General features: G+C 43.4%; 1 protein-coding gene across 3 annotated transcripts in view; it reads left to right on the forward strand.

Moving 5' to 3' along the window:
* The window catches only part of RFESD (Rieske Fe-S domain containing), a 273,997-nt gene extending 265,657 nt beyond the window's left edge, over nt 1-8,340 (forward strand). For all 3 annotated transcript variants that reach the window (XM_069627651.1, XM_069627650.1, XM_069627649.1), the window contains one exon: nt 7,763-8,340. In XM_069627651.1, coding sequence (XP_069483752.1) covers nt 7,763-8,035 — 273 coding nt within the window. In that variant the 3' untranslated portion in view covers nt 8,036-8,340. The remainder of the gene's footprint in view (nt 1-7,762) is intronic.
* The last annotated feature ends 16,315 nt before the right edge of the window (nt 8,341-24,655 follow it).

Below are 24,655 nucleotides of genomic sequence, written 5' to 3' on the forward strand. Positions count from 1 at the left end.
GAGTAGTGGTACTCAAAGTGAGATACCAGTGCTCAGTTCACCTTCACAAATGTCCGTTCAGTAGAGTTCTCAAGCGGTAAAGCGATAGCTTGAACTGAGAGTGGATTAAGGAAAGAGACCATAATATGTATAGTTGTTCAAGGGTGATGATTCAGCTGAGGGGTAGAATAGTTGAGGAAAGAGGGAGGACTGGAAGAAGAGCTCAAGGAAGCTGCCATGATTGTGGGTTGTCAGGTTAGAAAGTGCAACCAAATAATGGTCACAGAGTGTGAAGTGCAGCTGAAGTTTGTGGTCTTTAGTAATGTTGGGAAGGTTAAAGGCCCACATGCAGGTATGACTGCTATTTCAGTGGCAGCAATTTGAGGAGGAGGTCATTTTCATGGAAGAAGCAGTTGGGAATGCTAGCATCAAGTAGATGGGGAGATAGATGAAAACAATTGTAAGAGGGATGGTGGGAATGATGTGTTTGAAAAAAGATGGGAGGAGGTTAGATGATAGGTTAACATTGTTGATTAAGAGGCCAACACCACCACCTTTCTTAGATAGGGTAGTGAGAATAGGTAGCCAATGCTGCAAGAGTGGCAGTTTCATTTGGGGAACCATGTTCTAGTGAAAGCCTTTGGGAAAAGTGGGGTCTTGGGAGTCAAAGTAGTCAGCAAGAAAGAGGTTTTATTACCAAGAGGTTGCCAATTTGAGAATGAGTTCAGTGGGGAGCAGGAGGCAAATGGACTCAAGCAATATACTTAATCTAGAATTATTATGCAGAAAACGGTTGTATCCACATAATGTGTTTAGCTGGGAGTGCATTGTGGATCACCATTGACGTAAAACGAAATAAAGGATTAAGTGTCCTGGCTGGTATTAATTCCACCTCTAACTGGGACCGTGCAGCATGAGCAGATTGCACATGGTCCCAGTCCAGCCAAATATGTTAAAATATGAAACCTTACTAAGGCTAGTTCTGATAGGGAGAGACATGGCAGAGAGAAAGGAAGATTCAGGATAGAGCCGTAGTTGGATTAATGGAGAAAATTATAGTTATGGTGAAAGATGCTAATGATGGGGACAGGTGGCATGAGATAGAAATACAAGTTGTGTGGGAGATATGGCGAAGAGCTGGAATGATTGGAAAAAATTAGGGGAAAGGTAAGAAGACGGCCAAAGAAGAGCACTGAGATGCCCTATATGTCTCAGTGAGACATACTAGCTTCTCCTAGTTAGTAAGGTGCACGTGGTCTGTGCGGTGAGCTATATACGATCACTCAAAGGGTTCACGCTCCCTCAGTAAGTGCACAAGTTACTTTTAATTTGGTGCCCACAATTTCCTCAGTGAGAGCCACAAACTGTGGTTAGTGACCGGACCTACGCATGCTCTGATACTATGAGAAAATGAGATGCACTAGCTGTCCTCCGTGAGATCCCCATGCCTTCAGCGTCTCGTTGTTGTACCATATGGTAACTTCATGCCACAATGTATGTTATAGCATCGATGGTGTAATATCTTCTATAGGATTACATTCTAGCTTTGCTACAACACCTAATTAGTTTGAAGGACTATGCGTAAACTGACTTTCAATGTTATGTGCAAACTCAAATGGAAAATTCCCTTTTTTTATTTAGATCAGTAGATTGTTGGAATATATGCTTATTTCCCAAACCATGGATGCATTTAGAAGTGTTGCACCTGTTTTTCAGAAGTTCTGGCTGAACATTGGATTCTCTCAACTGGTTTTGTCCAGTCTAAGAGTACCAGTTTCCTCCTGAATCCCTCTAGAAATGATAAGCAGTCGGCTTTGGGGCTTCATTTGACTGGTTGAAACCGTTGCCTGCCCAGTGGCCTGATAATGGTTGCCACCAATTGCTCAAATGCTTACATTTGGAAATGTGTGAGATTTGAGGACATTGAAACTCTTTTCGATGTAAATGCAAAACGTCTGGGAGCTCCTCTAACAAGAACGAACATGGCCAAATAACCTGTTCTCCCGGTAGGTTCCCGCTCGGGATGGTCTACAACCACGTTTTTGCTCACTGTACCTTTCACAGAGTAGAAATATCCATTTGCATATCAGTCTGGTCCCACCCACTTGGGCAGTCCAGCATCGGAATGCTAGGCAATTCTCCTCTGAACAAGAGTACCAACAGCAATCCCAGACATGTGTTTCGGCCTAGTTGGGGCTCATCAGTGAGGTGATGCTATGCCTCTCTAAGCACAGCGAGCAAGGCGTCCACATCTAGATTACCAGGGGGTAACTTAGCATTAAACACCATGTCCCTAAACATATATGCAAGAGATCTGGGAGCCCCTCTGGGGTTGCTGATGGTACAGAGAAGAATTGCCTAGCATCTCAGTGCTGGACTTCCCTCGTGGGTGAGACCAGACTGATAGGCAAATTAATATCTCTTCTCTATGAAGTGTGCAGTTTGCTAAAACGTGGTTCTAGACATTGCTGAGTGAAGAAAATCCATAGAACAGGGTATTTGACCCATGTTCGTTATCGATAGTGGGGCTTCCACAATTGTCTTATCTTTTTGATGTAACTCACAGCAGACCGTGAATCACATGTAAGACCAATTTGTTACCAAACCTGTTCTTTGTTTTGCAATGTAGTATCTTGCACATTTCCTTTGATTACAGGGTAGGTAATTCCATGCTGCACGCAAATAGCCACCATCCCTTCCCCCTGAAGAGGTCAATACCATATGGGGAATTCTTAAGGGCAAAACGAATTTGTAGCTCGGAAGAAGATTACCAAAAAGAAGCCAAGAAAATAGAAAGCAGATTCATCAACAGAGGATATGCTAAAAAAAAACATAACTGATAGTTATATGAAAGCGGAAAAAGTTAAAAGAACCAACTTACTCAATCCTGTGTTAAAAAGCAAAGATAAAGTGATTAGATTTATTACAGGATATAATCAACAGGCAGAACAAATCAAGACCATAATGCAGAAGCATTGGAAAATATTAACTACGGATACAGACCTCAATGAAGTATTAAGTGAAAATTCTAGTGTAACGTTTCGTAGAGCACCAACGCTTAAGACCATTTTAGCACCAAGTACGGTCAAAACAAAAAAGAATGACTCCAATTGGCTTCAGAATAGGAGCTATCAGGTGGGCTTCAACAAATGTGGACATTCCAAAATGTGTAATCATGTAACCAAAGTACTGTTTGTGAGTAGTAAAGAGATATCGTGGAAATATAAAAACAAGATAACATGCATTACCAAGTATGTAGTATATGCTATTACATGCAGTTGTGGACTACATTACATTGGATCCACAATAGGTCCCTTAAAACTGCGAATCTTGCAACACTTTCGGGCCATAAAAAACAAGGACCAAAACTATTCACTACCAATTCACTTTGAAGAAAAACACAATATTGATGCGAAAGCAATGTCTTTTGTGGGTCTGGCACATGTCCCCCAGCAACAAAGAATGGGAAACAGAGAACTCAAATTACGCCAACTTGAAGCCACTTTAATTTGTAAACTTGATTCACTAAAACCTAATGGATTGAATATTGATTCAGAATTATATGTGTTCCTGTATGAATAGAAATTAAATTGATGAAGCTACTATTATCTCTTTTAAATCTGCTCAGAGCCAATTGAAAAGTAACTATGAACTTGACTTCTCTTTCTGATGTATTATTAGGAAAATATGACTTGACATATGGACATGTAAACTGTATCCTAAAAATTCAATATATTGTGTACCTGTTTTTTAGAGAATGAGAAGTACTTTTAACATACAGTCAGCACCTTATGTTTTTACATTGTATATGATATAATGAATAATGCACTGGCACTGTAAATAGCTAATTTGCACAAGCTCATTGCACTTTATATAAATGCAAATTTGCACAAACTTATTGCACTTTATTTAAATGCAATTTTGCACGGTTTTATGCATAGACAATTGAACATGCATAAACTATTTAACTTTCAGAAAAACATATACATATGTGGATTCCACTCATTGTTGGAATCAGTTATTACATAAGCATGAGCACTAGCATTCCGATTATGGCTATAAGAACCAATTAGGAAGAAATTTAAGAACTTAGTATAATATGGCACTGCAGGATATTAACATGTCAGTGCCACTAGGTGTATGATAGTATGTGGAAAGGTAACTTAGACTGCATTCCTTTGTTTCTGCATGTAATGGTAATCACCGGGGAGCTGTATAGGCGAGAGAGCGGAAATTGTAATTCTGTTCTCTCGAGCCTATCATAACGATAGATATCACACTAGTGGAATATTCCTGCGAAATTTTATCTATATCGAAACTAACCAAGTGGGTATTAACTGCGTGAATGCGAGAGGTCCTTTCCAAATATATAGGCAGCAGCCTTAATTATTGGGAGATCACGTAAACTCTTAGACCTTCAAAGATGGCGAATATTATTCTGCGTGCAACTTTAAGAGCTCGATCAAAGCTCACTCAGAGTCACATGACTATGACGTGTTTGGTCAGAAAGGCAGTAGTGATCACATGATCCAATGTAGAGAGTGAGACGGAGCACTCGCGTAACGTGTTAACGTCCACTTGGTTACCTTTTAAAAACAATAGCGGGAGTGAAACCAAATGGATTACAAATAGCCTGACGAAGCTCTTGGAATAGAGCGGAACGCGTGGCGAACTCCACCCGGTGAGGTACTCATCATGCTTTTTACCTGGTCTGCATAGAATTGAATAAGAGTTTTTTTAACACTGAATGCTCATTATTGCAATGAAGAAATAAAATATACATGTTTTCACCAAAGCGGTCTAGAGTGCTTGGGCATTATTGTGCTATGATATTCTCAGCCCTAAACATCTCTCTGGCTGGAATTTGTAGTTTGATACATTTTTTAAATGTTGTCAGCTTAGCCAAGCTGTAGCCCGGTAGCACCAGCTATTTGATAGAGGTAGAGCGCAGAGATCTTTGGCTAAACATGGATTTTTGAAAGTGAAACAGAACATGTGCACTTTGTGTTTGCTGTCCATGCTGATACCATGGTGGCCACATGCAGTTCGCCTTGCATATTCTTTTTACAACCCCTGCCTTGGCCACAAGTGTGGGCATCCAAAACCCATCCTCCAAGACACTATGAAGCCATGGCATACTGATGAACAGCAATTGCATCTTAGTGCCCCACTTGAAGTAGTACAGTTCCACTTCTACAACATGCTGACACCTTGTTGCACCAGGCCCTACCTTCCCTCTGCGAGTACTTGGCATGACCTCATTAAACGTATCTGCCTGAACTAGGCCAACACTCTTTGCCTCTGTACTGCCGCCTACGTTATACAGAGGCACCAGTGGCTAAAATGCTGCTGCCAAACTTCTATACCCACATCATGACTTTACACTGGCTCCTAGTCAAACACTGTAAAATGTGTCTTTCTGCCTCACGTACAGTGCTTTTAATAAATAAGCCCATTACAAAAGAGGAGGACCAACTGCCGAGATAGACAAGCACTTAGATCAGGAAATACCCACTGACCTGATTATGTGGTCTTGCATGAAAAAATGCATAAGCAAGACCCACTTTTCCTATCTAGCCACAGCACCATGGAACAAGCTGTACAGTAAGTTGAGAAACTCCTGTACGTTGAACCATATAGTGCATTCATTCCTTAGTTGTTGCCGATGCGTGCTTCGACTTGTATAAGTATTTTTCAAGGCTGTAACAACCATAATCAAGTGAAACATATTACAGGTATATGCAAACAATCGCCATAGACACAATACAGTTTAGAAAAACGATAAGGTGCATACAAAACAAATCAACATTGTGTTTTGAAAATAAAAGGTGGAAATATCATGGCAAGCATAGGTAGCCACCTACATGGTCGAGAAATGAAACAGTTGCAGGGAGAGTGGGGAAAAGAGATTTGATCTGTTAGATCATGTTAATATTGCTTTGTGATCATATATATTTGTGTCCAATTAAGACATGAACTACCTGGTTTCCCCTAGTCTTTGTGTAGAAGAAGTCATTATTGTAGTACAGATGAACCTGTAGTTAGTTTCTAGGTGTGGCTGAATTGACAATGTTTTTAATACATTGATGTAAGTGAATATACCATGGTCATAAATTGGAGATGTCTGAATGCCAAAAATACCTGTGATTGCTTACCTAGAGATTACGCCATGCATCTCTTGATGCTGCACACAAAATGCTGCAATCAATATATATAAGGCGACTCATTGGTCAATCATTGCCATTCTGTAGCTGTAGCTAAAGAATGCAGAGGACCATGTCTCATTGCAGATACTTAGTGTGGGAACATAGTGCTATGAGTTTCCATCTCAAATATCCTAATGCCATCGGTGGTCAAAAGGTGCTGTAATATCATGTAAAGATTTCTCCTTGTTGAAGGGTAACGTCATAAGTAAGATACTCCTAGGTGAGTATATATGTGTGCAATATACACCTATGAGTAAACTTGCTGGTCGGATGCTAGTTACAGCATGTGTGCTTACTGAGAACCCGGTTAATGGCACCAGGATTTACCATGATGAAAAATAGAGGTGGTAAAGCATACCAATTTAAATTATGCCAACAAGCATCTCTCTGATTACCAACCACTGGGGGGTAATAGGCCCGCACTGAGTACCACACCGATGTGCCCTAACCTACCACGCTGAGCAATTAGTCATACACTGAAAGTGACTCATTGGTATTGTGGAAGGTGGCAAACCTGTTCACTAGTTAGAACCAAAGCCATCCTGACAAATTACTACAGTAGATATTGACCACAAATCAATCCGAGGAAAGGGGTGGACATTGTCCAACAATCTGGCTTCTGGAGGTGGAATGTAAACCACTCTCCCTCTTTGGTCTAGGGTAAAAGGTCTGAAATTCGGTGGATTTATTATTCCTATTATGGCATTTAGCAATGCAGATGATTTGCAGATTGATGACTCAGAATTATTCAATGCATGTGAATTTCTAAAGCATACAAAGGCTGAAGAACTTCCATTACAGATAAACTAATGCTACTCTCCCCTTCTGAGCAACACTTCTTGCCCCCACATGTTCACACCTTCCTCAGACAACCCTCTCTTCCAAATATTTCTTATAATATTAATGTATTTCTTATATAGCGCTACCCACCCATAGGTCTCGGAGCTCGGAAGGATGAAAGGCTGAGTTGTCACTGCCGTCTTCGCACAAATATCAAAGGCAAGCACTTGGCTCACTGTGTAATCTGACCGGCTATGTTTGTGTTGACCCTTCAGCCATGCACATATCTTCCACACCAGCCATTACGGAATCTATTTACTTCTAAACTTTTCCCCGAAACACACCCAGGCTTCTCCTCTGCCACATCATTCTTTCACCTCTACAAATGTTTGAAAAGAGGATATTGAAGCTGATCTCATGTTGATTTTATCTAATATTAAATTATGTATGGCACTAAGTCCGACCGCGTTGCTCAGTGGATAATATCCAACATAAGGCCTCGTCAATTTGTAGAGCAGGCTATAGATCAATGTCTACCAGAGATTTAAATTGCAGCTTTTCCTGATGTTGAACTATGCCATTGATTTATTCTGACCATTGCTTATACAAGCAGTCATCTCATCATGATGTGTCAAACTGTGCAGTTAGAAATGCTTGCTTTTTGTTTTACAAAATGTGCCTTATGTGCGCCCCAAGCTGCTGATTTTGAACCCAGAGAGGATGCTTTTTCGTACTATCACCTAGTAGAAAAACTGGACCACCTTTTATTCTAAAAAATGTATTTTTTGTCTTTCCAGGACATCAACGGCCAGCCATGCATTGTTTGCCCGTGGCACAAATATAAAATTGCCCTAGCAACAGGTGAAGGATTTTATCAATCAGTGGATCCTAAAACGCCATCAGCAAAGCCTCAGTGGTGCACCAAAGGAGTGAAACAAAGGACCCATGTTGTAACTGTAAGAAATGGAAGTGTGTATGTGACTTTATCAGACCTAGTTAACAGCTATGAATCGGATTACTATTCAACTGAGAAGTACAAAAAGGCCATGAACTCGGCTCAGAAGAAATAGTGCTGCGGACTGACCATACGAGTTTGGGATCAAAAGCATTTTCAACACAATCGAATCCTACCTCCGTGTTGTCATGTGTCTCCCCTGCCTTGTTGCTGTGTGCACGCAAGCTATATGGAATGCCTATGGAATGTTCATGTGTGAGTGCCTCCGAGTGTTCCCTGGTTATCAGTTGGTGAGCTGAGTGCCTGTGAGAGAGGGTGCATGTGGATGTTTACTATGTCTTCCTTAAAACGTACCTAAGAACTTGCTTGCTTTTTAACCTTGTCAACTTGGACTTCATTAAAGAAGTACATCGTCTCCAACATGTTTCTCAGAATCTTCTTCACCAAAGTCATATCTTTTCAATGGCAACGAGCTGGTCTGAAGGGAAGAGCCAGGAACCTGCAGCAGTTGTTCAATGGGAGCAGCACCTCATTGAAGGAACGGAAGTGTGAGACAAGGAGAGAAGACATCCACTGACCCCCGCCCGCATTTGTGACTCCAGCAGCTGGATTGGCGGGCCAAGCCAGTCCTGCGAGGGGCAGGACAACAGGAGTATTAGGGCGACTGCCCTGACGGCCTGGGAGAGGCCAGGAGAAACGAGGTGGCTGCCGTGACAGCCCAGGGGGGACCTGGTTTAGCCACTGTCCTTTGGCAGTTTGGGGCCCTGTGGAAAACCTGGTCGGTTAGTTGAGCTGCCAGCAGTAAGGAAGAGCCATCATTCCCAAGGCTGTGAGCTAGTGAGGCATCCTGTGAGAAGTAGGATAGTCAAAGGGGCTGCCGTTGACAGCCTCAGGAAGGTTATTCTCAGCATGCCTACAGTGTCCAGGTTTGCGATGAGCGTGGATCAATGGAGGATCAGCAACGATTGTAAAAGCCGGAGAGATAACAGCTTCGTAGCTGTGGGTATTGGTGCAGGCAGCTGATAGTGGTGCGTTATTGGCGTCCTCCAGCAGGGGGGCTGTTCACTCTGGAGCTCCATCCGGGTCGACTCCCGGTCAAGAATGGTGACGTCGAAGAACCTTTCAACAACCGGCACAGTTTGGAACTGCGCTTGGAACTGTTGTTGCTGCGATGGGAGCTGTCAGGTGTGATGAGATCGTGGGTGTCTACATTTGCGCCGAGTTCTGTGGCAAGGCTGCTGACTGTGCACAGTCCTATGCACTGACAAGAGGAGCAATGTGTTGTTTGGCACATGGTCCACCCATTACAGGTTGTGCAACCAAGAGTTCCCTTAACCTTGTTTGGGCTCTTCTCAGGCTCTTCTGCCTCAGGCTTCTGACTTCACACACTTGTATGCACTTTGGTTATGTTAACACACTTCTGTTAATGTAACACTCTCCTGCATCAGTCTTTTGTTTTACCCAGACGCATTGGCCTTTCTCATACTGTTTGTTAGAATATTTAAATGATTGTTCAATATTCCCTATGCTCTTCAATTTGCCCACAGTGCTGATTGCATACTGTCTGACATTCAGTAGGCCTGTTTAACTTCAAATGTTCGGTTGGTGTTTAATATGCCGTAATGTTATTCAAATAGCACTTGTTAACTTCAAATATTCGGTTGGTGTTCAGTATGTCGTAATCTTATTTAAATAACACTTTCCATTCAGTTCGGTGCTCAAAATACTCAATTAGTAATTGCAATTCAGTTTGTTATTCAATATAATTCACATTCACTTGGACCGTCACTTGCCTGCGGTCCTGGGAGCGCTCCAGTCTCCCTGTGTCCTCTGACACTCACCAGCGTTTCACATTTCTCCAGTGGCTGCCACTGTCGCTCTCGCTCACCTTCCCCGTAGCGGTGAAGTAAACCGCCACATTCGTCGGACACGTCCTGACTGCATTTCTTTGTCTCTTACTTCGCAATAGAGGCAGGCCGTGTCTCCACTGCTCCCGGTTAAATTTACAGCTGCAGCTGCCTCCGGGTCTCGGCACAGGCAGCATCTCTCTCACTCTCTTCAGTTTGGCAGCCCCAGTTGCCCGACTTCCAGTTCGAAGTTCACCCACCAGCTGCAGGTCCTCCAGGACAGATGCCAGCATCCAGACTTCTGAGTCGCTTCCCAACACAGTGTTTCATTTTCCTTCTCCCTGTTTGAGCCTTCCCCTTATATACACCTGATCTCTATTAAGGGGCCTCAGGAATAAATTGTTAGTTTGTCTTGCCTGACCGGATTTAATCTAATCAATGGGACATGCCTGAACTTCAGTATTGGATGTCTTCATGCCCCTCTTCTTCATCCCAGTACTAGAGTGGTGTTTGTAATAGTAAATGGGTATTACTCCTAGTTGCTTCTTCCTCTTCTCATTACTTGGTGGGTATTTACAGAGTAGGATAGGGCATGAATGGAAATAGCCCATGGAGGTTGAGGGAAGGGAGGGTCAGTGTTAGAAATGGAGGGATACAGTGTCTTCGCCTTAGATGCTATCTTCTCTCTTGTACTATTTAGTGGGAGTATATGGGAACTGGGGAATTGGGATCCACAATAGGAAGGGTGTGTCCCCTGTGATGACTTCCATTTTTTTCTCACTCCTAGCATGGTTTCTGAGATAGGCAGTAGATATTGTTCCCCGCTGTTTTGTTTCGGCCCTAACATTTTGTAACCCTGAAGGAGGGAAGGTGGCACAGGGTGGCCAATAACCCATGCATTTAGAGGGAAGGTGGGATAAGACGGAACACTGTGTCTTGCCTTCCGACCCCCTTTTCCAAATCTCCAAGGACCTTCTACCCAGCTGATTCCCCCTCACTGGTCCCCCCCAGTCCCGCCTGGTGGGGATCCAAAAGTGATGGCCCTTCCCTGGCCACCTGAGCAAAGGATTCTCAGGGAGTAGAAGTGAGAACACCCTCCGGTTTCTCACACATTGTATTGTTGAAAGGCCAACTTGTGCAGGGGCACCTTTTTCCTCCCAAAATACATAACGTTTGTTTTTGGACATATTAATGATTACGTTGTATTGCTCTGAATGGGCCAATAGGGCATTTAAATATGTTTTCAGCCCCGTGGGTGTGTGGTCTAACAACACAATATCATCGGCATAGCCAAGCCAACCAGCAGAGGACTGGTAACTTTTGGGGGATAAGCATTATTGTCTGTCCCATGGTGCAGTAGTCCAATCCAGCAATGCATTGGCACCAACTTTCCCAGACAACTAAACTCAATACCAACCTCCTCCCAATTCACAAACTCTCAAGTATATATGGTAGTAGTAGTTTACCTTCATGCAATATATCTTTCAGTTATGGATGTGGTTTCCTGGAGAGCCGGGTCCTGGGGAACCTTCCCCACTTACCAAAAAGAAGTCAAAATGATTTCACTGGGATAATATCATTTGGTGAAAAAGGAAAGCTGGAGCCGAATTAACATGCGCTGGGATTGCAAAAGACTCATGCCTGACTTCATGCCTTCCTACCCAATAACACAGAACCCGTACATGGTACCCTGTTTACCCACCCCCACAACAGAAGACTCTCACTTGCCATCCCTTCTTCGCACCAATAGGCATGATACAAATATTTAAAAATATTATATTTGTTTTTCTCTTTTTATTTGTTTTAGTTGTTAGATAACAACTTGTTCAAATGTTCACAATGCTTTACAAACTTTGCACAAGCACGTTTGTACAATTCCATATTCGATTTGAGAACACATCAGAAGAGCATGGGATTTACAGTGCCATACTTAATTTTGCAACCTGTGGTTATACTGCCACTTTTCCTTCAGTTGTTAGCAATTGAGCATATTGCAGATTCAGGATAATCACTGATTAATTCATCATCTCACTAAATCCGAGGAATATAAATTGTGCAAAGTGCATTTAACAGACATGATAAAATATAAGCCTTCTTCTAAAACATAACATACAAACATCAATACAATTTCTCTTAACACGCATTTAAAATGTTTCCTTTACACTGTGACACAGATAAAATCCTAGCATAAGAACATCCTTTCATAACATGGCATAAAAAATAGATCAAAGCTTTACAATACTTACATAAAACATAACATAAAAGAATAGACCAAGCCTGTATGTTACACAGCATATTTTCATTTTAAATTCAGTCGCTGCAATTCTCAATAATTACGTCATCATGAAGATTTAGCGCTAGAATATATTTTACAGAGTCGATATTCAAGGCGATTGAGGTTGCATTGATCATGCTCACCCACAGTATGTCTTCTGTCAGTATTCTGAATTGACTTAGATACTTGTGGAAATATTGATATCTCATAGCGGCCAAACTAGAGCATTCAATGAATAAATGTCTTAGAGACTCTTTTTGTTTGGTCTTTGCAGAATCTACAGGAGGCGCCTGCATCCCTTTCCTGTGCCCATAAGGCCTTTTGAATTTTAGTTGGCCATTAATTGAGTCTTAGTTTCAATAATGTTGTTGCGTACCTTGTGTCTGCAAATTTCATCAGATAATGGGCTGTATTATTATACGCTTTAACCTGAAAACTACCCTCCTGGAATGCTACATAATGTTGGCATTTTTCACACGTATTACGCCAGTCCCATGCCCATAACTTAGTTTTAGCTTTATCTGGATCATTGGTAAGTAATTCAATTGAGATATCTGCCTTATCCATGATGTTAACATAATAGGCTTTCCATGAGAGTAAAGGGGCAGAGGTTTGGTTTATCCATAAATTAGCTATCACAGGTAGAAGTGTCATGGCATCATTATTAGTGATCAGACATTTTAGCAGGTAGCACAGTACTTGCCAAATAATTGCAGCTGCTGGTGATATTAGACCCAGTTCAAAGTGAATAATTGCAATGGGTGTCCTCTGTGGCAAGCATAGAATTTTTTTACAATCCTTCTAAAGGGGATCAATTAGGATGGTCTTCTGGATATAGAGCCTGCACTCTGTTTGTCAAGATTGGTACAACTTTTTCTTTATAATAAAACAAGGATTGTGTCAAAGTGAATTTGCCAGGTCATTTTTGAATAAGGTTACCTTGTGACGCCAATGTGCGAGTTTTAGCTTTGAGGTTGTTTTTATACGGCAGGTTAGATGGATGAATTTTTATAAGTTGGCCCAAATACTTGAATGAATTTACAATTACCATGGGTAATTTGGCCAGAGTCCAATTAAATTTACCTTTCCGGGTGGTAGTACATAGTTCCATGACAATGGACTTCGCCACATTAATGGAGAGCCCATTTGTTTTTGTATAATTTTCCAGGGCATCTAATTTTCTTTGGAGACCTATTTGGGTCTGATCAATTAAAACAAGGTCGTCCACGTAAAATAACCATTCCATTCGAGAATGTCCAATTTTAGGGGGGAAATGAGCAAATGGTTTCTAAAAACACATAAATATCTTTAATAAAATAGTTAAAAAGAATGAACGCTAGGATGCAACCTTGTTTTAGGCACGTAAAGGTTTTGATCGATTTAAACAATAATGCATCTTTGTTCAGCTTCACTCTAATTCATGTGTCACTGTAAAATTGGTGAATTAATTTTAAAATATGAGAAGGACACTGCGATTTAATCAGTTTAGACCATAATTTTTCACAAGAGACGGAGTCCAATATGGTTTAAAAGCTATAAACCCCATACAAATCGATTGTTTCACCAAGATTGCTTGTTTTTTAATAGTGGAAAGAAGTAGCAAATTTAGCAAAGTTCCTACACCTTTGACAAAAACTGATTGGTTCAAGTCAAATAATTTCTCTGTTTGTATCCATTGAGTAAATTCTTTTAAAATTATTCTAGCGAACATTTTCCGGGGATATCTAAAATTGCAATGGGGTGATAATATTGCGGATCAGAGCGATTTGCATTTTTAAGAATTGGTACAATTATTGAGGTTTTCCAAGTGTTGGTTATAGCTCCTGATTTAATTACATTTTGAAATATCATGAGTAGAATCGCAGCCCACTATTCCGGGTGTGACTTTAATACCCAGTTTGTCAAACTGTCAAGGCTAGGCACCCTTGAAGAGCTTAATTTACCAATTAGGATAATGATATCCTCTTGGTCAAAGGTGAGGGAAGCTAAATTTGAAGCCGGTAATTGGACAATTGGTAGATGATTGTGCGATTTCTCAAATAATTTGGAGAAGTGAGAGACCCATAATTACTCACTGACTGCATTAATCAGGACGGAGGAGTTCGCACATGAAGGGGCGTCATTAAATAGATCCCAAATTTGGACCGTCGATTTGTTTGCAACAGCTGCCAGCATGGATTCTCCAGCTTGTTGTTGCCTAAGAACAAATAATTGCTTTACATCATTCCTGTAGCATGACCGTGCTTTTCTTTTGTCATCTGCTTGTTTTAATCGTGAAAACCTATGGAGATCCTTATTTAACTGTACTGTGAGCATTTTGATAGTTGCATTATACTGATGTTCATGTATAAATGCTATATGGTTTGTTTGTCATGGTTCGCGCTAAGAACCCCCTGGATCCGATGGGCCCCCCACAGTCATCGACTCCCATAAGGACTTATCAAGCCCCAAGGGAGTGTCCCGGAGCCTCTTGGACTCAGTCCTCACGCCGGTGGCGCCAGGCTCATAAGATGGGATGCAGCACGTGAAACTACTTGCTTAGCCTAGTGATTCCGAGCCTTTCAGCTTTCTCTGGGTGTGGCTGAGGGACCATTTTACTTGAAGAACAGGGTGTGGTAAAGCGGCTACTTTACCTGGAACTACTTGCAAGGCTATTTAAGCCACGCCATGCAGGCACAACACGCTTCGCGTTATTCTGCACTCCTGCAGCGTAATGGTCACCGCGTCTGTCCTGTCCTCGAACTTCTACAGCCACGCCCGTTCAGAATTTCATCCATCGGTGCCTAGAAGAAGAAAAGCAAGAGAAAACAAGTCAGTACAACAGCAAAGCCTTACATGCAGCATCCTTCCATCGTTTGCATCAGCTGAAGGGAAGGTATTTGTTCAGGCCGCAAGGCGCACTCGTGTTCAGCATTCTTCCGGAGCGGTTCATCCATTCTTCATTCTGACGCCGTGCCGCTTCTGCAAAAAAGAAGAAGAAACACCAGGTTAGTCATGCACAGAAGAAAAAACAATATTTTAGGCTTACAGTGCCTAACTCTTGCGCTTCAACTCACCTGAAGGAAATCTGCTCCGCATCTTAAAACTACTTGAACCTCCATTCGAAATCCATTTGAGGCCGCGCCTGAAAGAAAAGACAGACACAGATCAAAAGGGGTTGAGGCAAAATTAAGACTTTAAACACCTTTACCAAGCAGTTATTGGCATAGAGATGTACCTGTTTTACCCAATTCTCCAAGACTCGGCAACCACTCATCGGATCGGTGAAGTAACTCGATCCTGGGAAAGACTGTAGTAATCGCGCCCCTGCTAGATTGCAGGACGGAGAGTCTACCTTACAAAATTCTAAGGTCAGATCAAGAGGAATAGGGTATCAGGTGGTGGAGGAGGTGGGTCCATTTCAACCCCACTCAGTCGATGTCTTGCAGACAAACCCCTCGTGAGGTTGATAGCAAGGGAGAAGTCATAGCAGCATCACCAACTGTGCAGTACCACGCCAGCGCGGCCATCATTCGTGCAGCCACATGCTACGCCCCCGAGGAGACCAGGTGAGCGTGACAGAACGCGAAGCCTTATACAAAATCCTCTACCTGGGCGTCATTGAAACCTCTGAGACAGATCAGCTAGCTCAGCTTTTCGGGGAATTTAGGGCCGAGGTACATTCAGCTCGACAGGAAACCAATGCCTTGAGGAGAGAACTGATCGTGGCCAAGGATCGTACTGATGACCTCACTAGACAACTGCTTCTTCCAGGGGCCATACCCTTGGCACCTCCAGAATGTTTTGCGGTAGACCCAAAAAGGTATGCGTCTTTATCAATCAGTGCCGACTACATTTCCTATGTAGACCAGGAGCCTTCCCAAACGACCAATCTAAGGTGGCCTTCGTGCTTTCATACCTCAGTGGCAGTGAGGTGGACTGGTCAGTACCACTAGTCAATCGGAACGATCCTATTTTGCGGGACTTCCAGAGATTACAATTGAACATGGAGAAGCTTTTTGCCTGCCATTCCCAGGGCCAGGCATTGGATAATGAACTCTTGTCTCTACGTCAAGGCAATCAAGATCTGTTAACGTGTATCGCAACTTTTAATAGGCTAGTAGTGGAAACCGACTGGCCAGACGACAAAAGAACAACACTGTTTTACCAAGGGTTGAGAGGTGAACTAAAGGATGTTTTGGCTCAAGTGGTCAACCCTCCCAGAGACTGTGCTGAATATATAGACTTGGTGGTTCAGCTTGATCATAGACTACAGAACCGTAAGGCAGACCGAGCTAGAATGGACACTCGGGTATTTGTACGCCCAAAGGAAAGTGCGTCTAAAACCACTGACTTGGCCGAACCCATGCAGATTGGAGGGGTGCGCGGGCCACTGTCCAAGGCTGAAAGAGACCGGAGAAGGCACCAACAATTGTGTTTGTATTGTGGATCAGCCGGCCATTTTATCCGAGAGTGCCCCGTGAAACCACCCAAGAAAGCAGTTGGGGTTGTCGGCAAAGTGGAAGCAGAGCCAAAGTCAGAAAACTACCCCGCCCGACAAGCATAGAGGTCCGCTTGTCGAGCGAAAAAGGACTTTTAGACCTCGCACCTAGCCTTGCCAATGATCCTTATAAGTCACCAACAGCCGTCTTGAATGCATGCAGTCAAAGCTTATATCGACAGCGGAGCCATTGGAAATTATATGGACCAAGAATTGGCTACAAGGATGAACCTTCCTCTCTGTGAAAAGGCAACAACAAATCTAGTCACTACTGTAGACGGAACGGAAATCGCTTCGGGCCCTGTAACGCACTCAACGACTGAGATGACACTTCTTTGCCAAGATGGACATCGGGAAGCCATTGTGTTTGATATAATTAAGGCCCCACAATTCCAAATCATTCTGGGAATGCCATGGCTAGTATCACACAATCCTTGCATCGACTGGCATGTTAAGAGGCTGACCTTCTCAGACGAATGTGTTCGTACCTGCTATCCAGTAATCCAGTAAAAGAACCCTTGGTCAAAGAAGTGACAACGATCATGAGCCTAGCTAATCCGCTGCCCCTGGTATAGCAAGATTATTAGGATGTTTTCCAGAAGGATCAAGCCAACACTCTCCCTCCCCATAGATCGTACGACTGTCAAATCGATGTCATACCTGGCGCACAGATTCCATGCGGTCGAATCTATGCACTCACTGAACCTGAAAACCTGCATCTAAAGAAATATCTAGATCAGCACCTGGCTAACGGTTTTATCCGCCCGTCCAAGTCCCCGGCAGCTTCCCCCTTATTCTTCGTGCCTAAAAAGGAAGGAGACCTTAGGACTTGCATCGATTACCACGCATTGAATCAGGTCACTGTTAAAAACCGTTATCCTTTGCCTCTAATCCCTGAACTTTTGGACCAAGTTAAAGACACCCGAATTTATACAAAGTTGGATCTCCGTGGGGCATACCACCTGGTACAAATCAAGGAAGGGGAAGAATGGAAGACCGCCTTTTGCACCAAATACGGGCTGTTCGAATACCAGGTGATGCCCTTTGCCCTTTGCAATGCCCCAGCGGTGTTTCATTATTTCATGAATGACGTCCTGCGAGAACTAATTGATGTGTGTGTCGTAGTATACATCGACGACATTTTGGTGTACTCCCTGTCTGAACAAGAACATGTGAAACACATCCGTGCTGTTCTGGACAAACTCCGTCAACACAAACTATTTGCAAAACTGGAAAAATGCTTCTTCCACATTACGGAGGTTGAGTTCCTTGGATTTGTCCTAACCCCTCAAGGTGTACGCATGGACTCGCGGAAGGTGGATGCCATTCTCAATTGGCCCTCTCCAACCTCAATAAAAGGAGTTCAGAGTATGCTTGGGTTTGCGAACTTCTATCGTCATTTCTTTCCAGGTTTTTCACAGTTCGTGCATCCTATTACCTCGTTAATGAAAAAAAATAAACGTTTTCAATGGTCAGAGGAAGCAGAGAAGGCGTTCCAGGACTTAAAACAAAAATTTATCTCAGCTCCCATCCTGAAACATCTCCGCCCAGATCTACCGTATGTGGTTGCGACCGACGCTTCCAGTTTGGCAATGGGAGCGGTCCTCTCGCAAAAAGATCCTGAATCCGGTCAGCTTCAGCCTGTGGCCTTTTGGTCATGAAAGTTCACGACCCCATAACTGAATTATGCCATTACGGACAAAGAACTGTTGGCTATCAAGGCAGCCTTCAAGGCTTGGCGGCACTATCTCTTGGGAGCAAGGCACACAATCACAGCAATCACTGATCACCGCAATCTACAATAACTAAAGGTGGCAAAGGCTCAATCATCTCGCCAACTTCGATGGGCATTATTTTTAGCTGAATTCGACTTTGTAATCACCTATCGCCCAGGTTGCCGAAATGGTAAAGCAGATGCTTTATCTCGTATTGGAGTAGACAAGGAGTCTATCAACCCAGAACCTGTGCCAATCATCCCTGGAGAAAAAATCTTGGGAATTACAACGTCTCTAACCTTAAATGACATCCACGAGGAAATCACTCATCTCATGGATACCAACACTCTGAAGGTTTGGCCTACCAAAAGTGCCCACCACTCAGTTTCAAACCAATTACCATACTTTCAGGGTTGTCTTTATCTGCCCAGCAAGGAGCTTCAAGAAAAGGTCATCTCAATCTACCACAAATCACTGGTTGAAGGCGACCCTGGAATCGCTAAGACCGTAGCCAAGATAAAGCGACACTTTTTTTGGCCAACATGGCGAAAAGACATCAAACAATTTGTGCTGTCTTGTGGGGTCTGCGCACAAAACAAGGCTCTAAAGAATAAATCACCAGGCCAATTGCAACCTATGGATATTCCACCTACACCTTGGCATACATTGTCACTCTATTTTATAACTGACCTACCTCCTTGTAATGGGTACAATACAATTTTGGTGGTGGTGGACTTATTTTCCAAGATGGCTCATTTTATCCCACTGAAGGGGTTACCCTCAGCTTCGATCCTGGCAAGAGAATTCTTGGAACAAATAGTCCGGATACATGGATTTCCTTCTATCCTGATTTCTGACAGTGGCAGTCAGTTTGTATCGCGTTTCTGGAAAAAGTGTTGCGAGTTAGCTCACATCAATGTAAGACTTTCCAACAGTCACCATCCCCAGACTGATGGTCAGACTGAGAGGACCAATCAGACTTTAGAACAATACCTCAGGTGCATGTTACACCAAACCGAAGACAATTGGACAGACGTTTTATGGATAACTGAATACGCTTACAACAACTCCCTGCACTCTAGCATTGTACAAAGTCCTTCCTATTCTATCTACGGGTTGCATCCACAAACCCCTAACCTTGACCCACTTCAACCCCTGGAAATGCCAGCAGTAAGAAGTTTGCACACGACTATCACTTAAGCCTTCAAACAAGCAACTGACCATCTGAGGCGAGCTAAAGAAAGATACAAGAAATTGGCCGATATGCACAAGAGTGAAGCTCCCAAATATCAAGTGGGAGATGAAATCTGGCTGGCGTCAAAGCACATTCCAATGAAAGGAACCCGCACCTTCAATCCCAGATATGTAGGTCCTTACACCATTAAAGCCATCATCAATCCGGTAGCTGTGAAGCTGGATTTACCTTCACACATGAAAATTCATCCCGCATTCCATGTCTCACTTTTGAAACCAGTGAAACCTGGAACCCGAGTACTGAAACCACCAAAACCAATCATTGTTGACGGGGAACCTGAATTCGAGGTTAAGGATAGCCTGGACTCAAAAATTGTCAAATCAAAACTATTTTATCTAATAGACTGGAAAGGATATGGACCACATGAAAGATCATGGGACCCTAGCGAAAACATTCATGCCCCACGGTTGTTGAAGAGATTCACTCATAACCACCCGAACAAACCGGGACCAATGGGAGAAACCACCGCTAGGGGGGACTTGAGGGGAGTGCTGTCATGGTTTGCGCTAAGAACCCCCTGATCCGATGGGCCCCCCCACAGTCATCAACTCCCATAAGGACGTATCAAGCCCCAAGGGAGTGTCCCAGAGCCTTTTGGACTCAGCCCTGGCGCCGGTGGCACCAGACTCATAAGATGGGATGCAGCACGTGAAACTACTTGCTCAGCCTAGTGTGGCTGAGCCTTTCAGCTTTCTCTGGGTGTGGTTGAGGGACTATTTTACTTGAAAAACAGGGTGTGGTAAAGGGACTACTTTACCTGGAACTACTTGCAAGGCTATTTAAGCCACGCCCTGCAGGCAGAACATGCTTCGCGTTATTCTGCACTCCTGCAGCGTAACGCTCACCGTGTCTGTCCTGTCCTCGAACTTCTACAGCCACGCCTGTTCAGAATTTCATCCATTGGTGCCTAGAAGAAGAAAAGCAAGAGAAAACAAGTCAGTACAACAGCAAAGCCTTACCTGCAGCATCCTTCCATCGTTTGCTTCTTCAGCCGCTCCTGGACCTCCGCATCAGCTGAAGGGAAGGTATTTGTTCAGGCCGCAAGACACACTCGTGTTCAGCATTCTTCCAGAGCATCTTCGGAGCGGTTCATCCATTCTTCATTCCGACGCTGTGCCGCTTCTGCAAAAAAGAAGAAGAAACAACAGGTTAGTTGCTCACGGAAGAAAAAACAGTATTTTAGGCTTACAGCGCCTAACTCTTGCGCTTCAACTCACCTGAAGGAAATCTGCTCCGCATCTTAAAACTACTTGAACCTCCATTCGAAATCCATTTGAGGCCGCGCCTGAAAGAAAAGACACACACAGATCTAAAGGGGTTGAGGCAAAATTAAGACTTTAAACACCTATACCAAGTAGTTATTGGCATAGAGACTTACCTGTTTTACCCAACTCTCCAAGACTCGGCAACCACTCATCGAATCAGTGAAGTAACTCGATCCTGGGAAAGACTGTATTAATCGCGCCCCTGCTAGATTGCAGGATGGAGAGTCTACCTTACAAAATTCTAAGGTGAGATCAAGAGGAATAGGGTATCAGGTGGTGGAGGAGGTGGGTCCATTTCAACCCCACTCAGTGGCTCATATCTTATTTCGATCTTGCAGACAAACGCCTCGTGAGGGTGATAGCAAGGGAGAAGTCACAACAGCATCATCAACTGTGCAGTACCACGTCAGCGCGGACATCATTCGTGCAGCCACGTGCTACGCCCCCGTGGAGGCAAGGTGAGCGTGACATGTTTTGGTATTGGTTTCCCTAATCAAATTCAGCGAGTCAGTATACTCGCTGGGGCTGGAGTGGTTGCAAGGATTTTGCAGGTGTGCTCTCAAAAACTCAATTTTAGGTAAGGACCATTTCATTCTGTTTCTTCTAGAATTAAGTGCTACAGTGACGCAAGTTTACGCTCCATTCTATTTCCAAGAGATTATGATCACTTGAACAATTAGGGCTCACGCAGAAGGAAGCAACTTGATTAGTTGAATTTGTTGAAATAAAGACATAGGGCCTCATTACGAGGAAGGTAGCTGCGTAATGAACCGTGCCGGTAAGGGACCAGCACTGTTAGTTCAGGGCCGCCACATTATGGGTCCTGCAGCGGGTCCCGCTCTGGACGCCTGGCCAGACCAGACATGCAGAGCGGGACCCGCTAGCAGTCCTGAATGCTAACAACGGGCCCGTCATTAATGTGCCCGTTGTTAGCACCCTCCCCATTCCCATTGAGCCCCATGGGGGCTCATGGGGGCTCAATGGGAATGGGGATGTACCGGGTCCGGGTCCCAAGAATGGGAATTACCAGGCCCGCTAAAAATTGCATGGCTACCTCCAAACTCCTAATGAGGCCCACAGTCTAGTATCGATTTAGACATACCTCTTTCCCAGGTAGGCATTGCTAGCACATCCCCCTTGACAGTGCCATTCAGCATACTTAGGTTTCGATTTTCCCTGAGGGTTAACCAAATTGCTGCATGAGTTGAAAGCGGTTTAAGATTGGTAGGTAAACAATTCCTATTGAAATCCCTGTTATTATAGTTAGCGTGGAGTGACCATCTAACGCAATCAAGTCCAACATATGTTCTATGGGATTCACAAAGATTACATCTGCAATGGCAGTTGGGTTCCAGTAAATGTTGATCATTGCTGCTTGGGGACTGAAAGATGAGTCGTCTTTTTCAGATGTCAACCTAACAAGTTCTATGGGTATGGGGTAGCCCATGGATGAATATTTAAATTTGATTCCAATTTGGCAGCTATTAATAAGCCTACTGAGGGCCGTCCACTTGCTTTACAGCCGGGATCCATGCAACTTGAATGTTAGGCCATAACGGTTGTGTCATTATCCACGTTTCTTGGAGTGCAAAGAAATCAAATATTTGTAGGGGGTCGTCTTTGGTATTCATAAATGTGAGAAACCTCTTGTATTCCAACTAGCCATAAGCAAATTTGTTAATGGTGATGTAGGTTGGTGTTACTGATTTATTTCTGTGTGGTTTTGGTTAATTGCTTTAGTCAGCCAGCCCCATTTAGAAACTGTCTTTCTGGGTGCTTGATATTTGAGGCGTACCTCACGATGTTCCCCATTTTGCATGTAATTATGGTTGATCGCTAGGGGTTGAAAATTTGGAGGCTTCACTCTTGATGTTACTGAGTGATATCTGTCTGTGCCCGGATTTCTGTTCGATTGCTCTCTGCACTGGCCTAATGGGTCAGTTAGATGTTTGTGTAGCTCACTCTGTGATCGAATTATAGGGGAAGGCGTGTTCTTTTTTGTAGCTCCAGACCGGCCTGGACAAGTTTATCTTTCATTTGTCACAGTACGTTTTTAATTATTTGAGATGGTATATGTAACTCAACCGTATCGAAATTGTGATTGGCTGTAGGAGTGAAACTGACCGACCTTATGCCCTCTGACTGGACATGAATCAATTGGGGAATTAGGTGAAATGCAATTAAGAGTGGTGCGATTTGGCAAAGGGTCATTTTCCTGTCAATCTCTCATTTTAAGAATGATAGTGTCATCATGTGAAATTGTCTGTGTATTGGAATTCTCTGGAGTCCAGCTACCCAAATGTGGTTGTGCTGGAGGTTCTAGGGTCCCTTTAGTAAAATGTGCACCATGAAGCAATTGCCCAGTCTCCCTTGTCAATGGCTGAGTCAGTTCTCTTTTGTGCATTTGATATGCTCTCTTCTGTTCCATTGTTTGAAAAGCAGGTGATTCACCAGCTGCAACATTGGGTGCAGTAGAGGCGTCACTAGCTGGGAATAAGAGATAATGCAGGCTTTCCGTGACTGTTTCAAGATGAGGTAGTGAGGAAGTTGAATAGGTAGATGGGTTCATGAGGTCATGTGAAACCTCCTCCTCTCCCACATTTACATTAATTTCAGTTATCCCGGCATTTACCAGTTCTTTTCCAGCCTGGAGCGGTCCCACTCAACAGTTTGGGCCTTGCCTTGGCCTGCCGCCTGGTTGCCAACCTCAGGGTATGTGGTCAAGCCAGTTCTGTCTATCTCATTAAGGCCCGAATACAAATTCTCTGTGGGGTGGACCTCTACATCTGCCAGCAATGGAATTGACACATTGTTAATACATTTTTTCACTTTTGATTTATTTGAGTGTTTTTTTTTTTTAGTTCTTTGGAATTATGGGTTGTGTTCTAGCAACACGTTTTTTAGGTTTGCGCTTGCGAGGCAATGGCTGGAATAAATCATAAGCCGCTTCGGTCTTCAGTTCAGATATTGCTGAGTTAGAACTGCCCTCAGGCATGAAAGAGGTCAGGGACTGAGATACTAACACAACAACGTCCTCTGTGATCTCTACGTCTTCGTCTGTAATTTCTATAACACTATCAGAGGTATCTACTGCAACCTTGGCAGGATGTAACGTCTTTAATTGCCCAGAGTGTGGGTGAAGGCAGTCACTGTTTGTATCAATTTGTTTGTTTAGCATTATGGATTTTCACTCGGACGTACATCGTAGTTTTAATGACACTAAGGGGGGTTTCTAACATTGGATTCACCAAATGTGCAAGTCCAAAAGAAGGTCTTGGAGTGGGCCTAATAAAGGACCCAGGAGATGAATTTGATGAGAATGAGGAATTTGCTTGATTTACAGTATCTGGAATAACATTTGGCGAATTTGATAGATTGGAACCTGGTCTTGTTGTACTAGGTTCACCTTGCGTATCTTCTACCATGTGTCTCTGTAAGGGAGTGATGTTGTTTCCTGTAGGTCTGCTTATCTGCCATGCAGGGTCATTTTTCTCTATCGGTGTGGGGGCTTCTGAAAATGTGTCAGTGCTAGTAATGGGGTCATGAGTTTGAAGTACTTGCAAATACAATAAGGGCGGGGAAGCATATCTTTCACTTACGCATGTTATTACAATTCTCTCAGTTGATTCTCTGGGCATGTGTTAAGAATTGTTCCGGCTCATTATCCACAGTTGCCGGAGTAAGAAACTCAAGGACTTCTAAATACAAAGGGGGCATGATGGACTCTGCAGCCTCAAGATTCTTCCCACTGATTTCATCTTTCTCGTGCTGCAGGGCTATATCTATAGCACTGGATGTTATTTGGGCAGATTCCGAAAGTTGACAGAATTTTCCGATGTGGCTGTTTAAAGGGACTGAGCATTTATTTACCACTCCGCTGGACCCAACGGGCATGTTT

The sequence above is a fragment of the Ambystoma mexicanum genome, chromosome 6p (assembly GCF_040938575.1).
Source record: "Ambystoma mexicanum isolate Mex_15411 chromosome 6p, UKY_AmexF1_1, whole genome shotgun sequence".
Classification (NCBI taxonomy): Eukaryota; Metazoa; Chordata; class Amphibia; order Caudata; family Ambystomatidae; genus Ambystoma; species Ambystoma mexicanum.